Source organism: Physeter macrocephalus, chromosome 6 (genome assembly GCF_002837175.3).
Source record: "Physeter macrocephalus isolate SW-GA chromosome 6, ASM283717v5, whole genome shotgun sequence".
Lineage (NCBI taxonomy): Eukaryota > Metazoa > Chordata > Mammalia > Artiodactyla > Physeteridae > Physeter > Physeter macrocephalus.
In genome coordinates, this window is record NC_041219.1 from 86,246,958 (window position 1) to 86,253,514 (window position 6,557).

Consider the following 6,557-nt stretch of genomic DNA (forward strand, 5'->3'; position numbering starts at 1 on the left):
TTTTTTTTTTAGCCCTTTGTATTCTGGCTCTTGTCATTTGATTCATTTTCTAGCTAAGTAAAAAGACCAAAAAACAACACAGCATAAGACTTATGTAGCTATTTGTGACACATAGTGTGTATTGCCTCAACCTAAGGCTTTTGTCCAAAAGGAGCGACCTGGCTTTGAGACGCTGGCCAGTGCAGAGAGTTTTGTTCCTAGGCCAGGTTCTGATGCTGCTGACCTTGAGAACCACCCCACGTGTCCCTTACATTGTAATGTTCATCTGGGGCCCCCACAGCATTCTCAGCAGCGCTGGCGGCTGTCAGGCTGTCAGCTGGGAAGATAGGTGATTGTGTATCTTAAAGGTGCAGGAGGGGATTTCGTTTCTTTCTTTAGACCACTGCAGAAGAAATTTGTTAGTCGGCATTATGCCTGATTTAAGATTACTGCCTGTGTAATGATTTTAGCATTTTCCTCACCTCGGCTCCTTTTCAGCAGCTAGAACAATTTTCTTCCTTTCCCTTCCTATGTGGCAAACTGTTTTCAGCTGCCAGCTATGATTTACGACTTAGTTTGTGTGCAGCATTCCAGCTGTGAGCAGCTGTGTGCACATCTGGGAACCTCCTCCCTTTAAGCACCCCCCAAAAGAGGCTATGCTTTTGAGTCTGTATGTCCCCTGATTCATACATGGAATTTCCTTCCCAGTGTGGGTTCTGGTATCTTTGGGGACCACCTGGACGCTGAATGTATCTCTCAGAAGAAAGCAAGGTGAATGTCAGATCAAAGAGATTTTATCATGAAAATCAGACAGATTTAGTTCACTTGGGCAGTCTTTGTAAATCTTATTTTGTGTTGCCACTAGATAAGTGGCATTATCCTCCATAATGAGGTTTTAAAAATTACCTGGTTTGTATAAAATTTCACCATTTTGCTCTCACCAGTGCCATCACACCTGAATCAGAACCTATGCTCCTTATCTAGATTGCAGTTTGACCAAGTTTGAATAATCCCCTACGGAATTATCAGTTTGTTTTAAATCTCTGTCCAGTTCTGCTCTCTAAAGCTAACGACCTATCTCGATCAGGAGGGGATAGGCACAGATCAGGGCCTCTTCCCCAAGTGTGTGGGTATTGCAGTATGTGAGCTCTGAAAGAAATTTGCTATTTTATGGTAGTGCCTTGAATCGTTCTTATCTCTGTTCTTTCATAAATATAGACGACTATGTGAAAAGTATTAAAACTATTGGTCAGTGTTAGGTGAACTAAAAGCCTAGAAAATAAAGATTGAGAGGTGGTATATTTGAAGTTTATAAAATGAAAAAGGATTTAGTTCAGGTGGGCTTGTTTATCATCTCAGAAGCAACAATTTAGGGGTAGTCCATTTATCATATCAAGGAGATTAGATTAGGGGATTAGAGAAGTTCCTAGATGATGACTCCAGAATATTTTAAGGGATATTATGCAGTTTTAGGGACCACTCCTAATCCTTTGAAGGAATACTTGAAGGACAACTGCATCTTCCTGCAAAAATCTCTCTTAGCATCATTGTCACTGGCTGACCCAGTATTGTATTTAAGTTCTAAGAACTTTATGAATTGGGTGACAAAAATGGTATCTGGTGATATTAACTTAGGTTTTGCTTTGTTGAGCTGAGAAATGGGGAGGTTTTTTACTCTTATCTCCAAGCTGTAACCTTTCTTCATCTTCTATTTATAGCAGAGCAATGATATCGCTCGGGGCTTTGAGAGAGGATTGGAACCAGAAAAGATCATTGGGGCGACAGATTCCTGTGGCGATTTAATGTTCCTAATGAAATGGTGAGAGAGATTGGGCCTCACTCTGCGATTGTGTTTCTTTACCAGTGGCTTGAATTCGTATGGAAGATAGGGAGGGAAGACTGAGTATTCCCCAACTAAGAATTTTCATCGTCAGTGATCTAAATTGTTAACTGATACCAACTGTCAGTATTAAATGGGAATTATGGTTCAGAATGGATTTAAGATATTCTGCGATTGTGTTTCTTTACCAGTGGCTTGAATTCGTATGGAAGATAGGGAGGGAAGACTGAGTATTCCCCAACTAAGAATTTTCATCGTCAGTGATCTAAATTGTTAACTGATACCAACTGTCAGTATTAAATGGGAATTATGGTTCAGAATGGATTTAAGATACTCTGCGATTGTGTTTCTTTACCAGTGGCTTGAATTCGTATGGAAGATAGGGAGGGAAGACTGAGTATTCCCCAACTAAGAATTTTCATCGTCAGTGATCTAAATTGTTAACTGATACCAACTGTCAGTATTAAATGGGAATTATGGTTCAGAATGGATTTAAGATACTCTGCGATTGTGTTTCTTTACCAGTGGCTTGAATTCGTATGGAAGATAGGGAGGGAAGACTGAGTATTCCCCAACTAAGAATTTTCATCGTCAGTGATCTAAATTGTTAACATATATATATATATATATATATAAATTTTTTTTTTTTGGCTGCGTTGGATCTTCGTTGCTACACGCAGGCTTTCTCTAGTTGCGGTGAGGGGGGGCTACTCTTCCTTGCGGTGCGCAGCCCTCATTGCAGTGGCTTCTTTTGTTGCGGAGCACGGGCTCTAGGCGTGCAGGCTTCAGTAGTTGTGGCACGCAGGCTCAGTAGTTGTGGCTCACGGGCTCTAGAGCGCAGGCTCAGTAGTTGTGGCGCACGGGCTTAGTTGCTCCACGGCATGTGGGATCTTCCCAGACCAGGGTTTGAACTGGTGTCCCCTGCATTGGCAGGCGTATTCCTAACCACTGCGCCGTCAGGGAAGCCCACTTAGCATGTTCTTGAGGTTCTTCCATGTTGTAGCATATAGTAATATTGTGTTCCTTTTTGTTGCTAAATAGTATTCCATTGTATGGATATACCACATTTTGTTTATCTAGTCACCAATTGATAGACATTTGAATTGTTTTCTGTCTTTGGCTGTTAAAATGCTGCTCCCGTTTTGGCTCCAATGATTTAGAAATAAATTTTGTTTCATTCTTAAGCTCTTTTTGCAGAAAGTTGAAGTCTAGAGTAAATATCTCAGATTTTCCCATCATTCTGCTACGTAGTTGAGTTATTATGGCATGTGTTCAAATCATTCCAATTTAAAGATACCTTATTCAAAAAACAAAAACAATGAAGGATCTAAAATGAATGGTGGGGCTTCCCTGGTGGCGCAGTGGTTGAGAGTCCGCCTGTCAATGCAGGGGACACGGGCTCGTGCCCCGGTCCGGGAAGATCCCACGTGCCGCGGAGCGGCTGGGCCCGTGAGCCATGGCTGCTGAGCCTGCGCGTCCGGAGCCTGTGCTCCGCAACGGGAAAGGCCACAGCAGTGAGAGGCCCGCGTACCGCAAAAAAAATAAAATAAAATAAAATAAAATAAAATGAATGGTGCATAAATGTAAAAAATTTTTCCTCAGTCAATGAAGGGATTATAGAAACTGCTATGATATATTTACAGATATATCTTAATGTAGCTAATTCTTACTATATAACCAAAAGAACCTCTGCCACTGGCTAGGAGTGAAGAGGATGCCTGGTCTAGTTTTTCCCGTGTAGAGACATTTCTTGCTTTGATTCCATAAACTGCGGATGGTAGTTGGTGGTTTGCTTTTCTAAAACCTATGCTGGGGATACAGAGAACAACTTTGTGAATACCAACTATTTGTTTTCCTCATAGTAGGACTCCCTTGATCCAAGTTTAATTAGACACAATTTTTAAATTTGGATTGTTTTTGCTTATTAATATAAAAATGTATTTTGAAAAATGTATACCTAGTAACGATAAGTTGAATCCAGAGCGTTGAATTAATGCACTCCAAATTCCAGTTTTGAGTCGTTTCCTTTTTATGGTTCGTCTATATTTTAATGATTTAAGCCCTTCCTGCCTCTTTTCTAATTATTTTAATCTTCCAATAACTTGTTGGCATTTCTTCAAAATATAAGTAACATTTAAGGCAGTATAAACTGGAGTGCGTTTAGAATTAGGTTGTCTTCTCTTCAGCATTTGCATAGATGATTTATATGTATGAAATCACATTATTTTGCCACTTACAAAGCAGAACTTATATTTGAGTGTTTAACAGCTTTATTGAGGTATAAGTTACATACCATAGGATTTATTTATTGAAAGTATAAAATTCAGTGATTTTTAGTAAATTTACAGAGTATGTAACCATCAGCATGCTCCAGTTTTAGAACATTTCTGTAACCTCCCAGAATTCCCTTGAACCTAAATATTTGTATTTAATCCCAGGCCCTAGCCACAGGGAACCACTGATCTGCTTTCTGTTTTTAAATTTGTCTTTTTCCTAGAGGTTTCATGTAAATGGAGTCAGACAATGTATAGTCTTTTGCATCTGTTTTCTTTCACTTAGCATGTTCTTTATATATATATATATATATATATATATATATATGTGTGTGTGTATGTATGTATGTATATATGAGAGAGAGAGAGAGTGTGAAAGGGAAAGGAAGAGAAAGTTGATATAATGTATATATGTATATAAATAGTAATCAAGACTATGCAGTGTTGGCAGAAAGATAAACACAGAGATCAATGGATCAGAATAGAGGACTAGAAACAGAACCACACAAATATGCCCACCTGAATTTTTACAAAGGTGAAAAGCAATGAAATGGAGGAGGGATGGCCTTTTTGATAAATTGTGACAGAGCAATTGGACATCCTTAGGCAAAAAGATGAACCTTGACCTAAACCTCACATCTTATACAAAATTGAACACAAAATTGATCACAAACATATGTAAAATGTCAAACTATAAAACTTTTAGAAAAATCATATGAGAAAAATATCTAGGATTCAGGATGAATCTAAAAGTTCTTAGACTTAACATCAAAAGTAGAATCCATTTTTTAAAAATCAATAAATTGGACTTCATCAAAATAAAAAAAAAGTTTGCTCTGCAAAAGACTTCACTAAGAACACATAAAGACAAGTTACAGAATGGGAGCAAATACTTGCAAACCACATTTTCAACAAAGGACTACTATCTAGACAATATAAAGAACTCTCAAAATTCAACAATAAAAAACCAAACAATTCAACTAGAAAATAGGCAAAAGACATGAACAGACATTTCACCAAAAAAGAATATACAGATGGCAAACAAGCATATAAAAAAATGTTCCACATCAAATGTCATAAGGGAAATGTAAATTAAAACAACAAGATACCACTACGCATGTGTAACAATGACCAAAATCCAGAACACTGACAACATCAAATGCTGATGAGGATTTGAAGCAACAGGAACTCTCATTCATTGCTGGTCGGAATTCAAAATGATACAGCCACTTTGGAAGACAGTTTGGCAGTTTCTTATAAAACTAAACATACTCTTACCATACAGTGTAACAATCATACTCCTTGGTATTTACTCAAAGGAGTTGAAAGCTATGTCCACACAAAACCAACACACAGATGTTTATAGCAGCTTTATTATTAATTGCCAAAACTTGGAAGCAAGCACAATGCTCCTCAGTAACTGAATGGATAAATGAACTGTGGTACATCCAGACAATGAATATTATTTAGCATTAAAAAGAAATGAGCTATGAAGCCATGAAAAGACATGGGGGAAACTTAAGTGCGTATTACTTAGTGAAAGAAGTCAATCTGAAAAGGCTATATATTGTATGATTCCAACCACAGAACATACTCCAAATAAATTAATTTTCATCTTCCTTTTGAATCTTTTTATTCAGTTTGGAAAAATGTGTTTATGAAATTTTGGTTTGATTCAGTTGCCTTAATTCTTCTGAATTTTAGCTCTCAAGTAACTAACCATAAGCAGTTATTGCCTCTCTCCTTTTTTCATCTATATCTCTTCTATCTGGGCACACATATACACATACCCCACCCCTCAGCTTCCAGTCCTTTCATTTATTTCAAGGTTGTGAAGCCTTTTGTGGTGAAGGATGTACTGTACCCTTAAAGTTTAATAAAATAAAAGCGTAAGTCTGCTTCTGAATCTTCTAGCATCACTGCCATAAGCATCCTTATTTATCTTCATTCTCCTTGGATACCCATCTTTCTAGAGCATCAGTTCTCAGCCCTGACTGCACATTAGGATCATGGCAAGGGACTGGGGGTTGCTTCAAAAACCTCCAGTGCCCAAGATGCACCCCAGACCAATTAAATTCAGATTTCTGTGGGTCGGACCTAGGCATCAGTATTTTCTAGAGACTTAACACAAGTGATTCCTGGTCTCCAGAGGAAAGAAAATGGGAGACCAGCTTTCCAAAAAGGATTGAAATAAGAGTGAAAGATTGGAGGCTGTGGAGTCCAGTGGAAGTGGACTCTAGGTTTTTGTTTGTCTCCTTATTTGTTTCCCTAGTTAATTTTATGTTTTACAGTCTTATTTTTAAAACTGCCCTATTCTGGTGAGGTGTGTATATCATTGTGATACAGTGTACTGGTAAATAATTTGTGAATGCCTTCCCTTCTCTAAGGAGCTAAGACTTTTTTTTTTTTTTAACATCTTTATTTGAGTATAACTGTTTTACAATGGTGTGTTAGTTTCTGCTTTA

The 6,557-nt window shown here is 37.9% G+C and overlaps 1 protein-coding gene across 1 annotated transcript in view; it reads left to right on the plus strand.

Moving 5' to 3' along the window:
* CBX5 (chromobox 5) overlaps positions 1–6,557 on the plus strand; it is a 40,761-nt gene that overhangs the window by 25,301 nt on the left and 8,903 nt on the right. The window contains exons 3-4 of the mRNA XM_055085726.1: positions 964–979; positions 1,698–1,798. Coding sequence (XP_054941701.1) covers positions 964–979; positions 1,698–1,798 — 117 coding nt within the window. The remainder of the gene's footprint in view (positions 1–963; positions 980–1,697; positions 1,799–6,557) is intronic.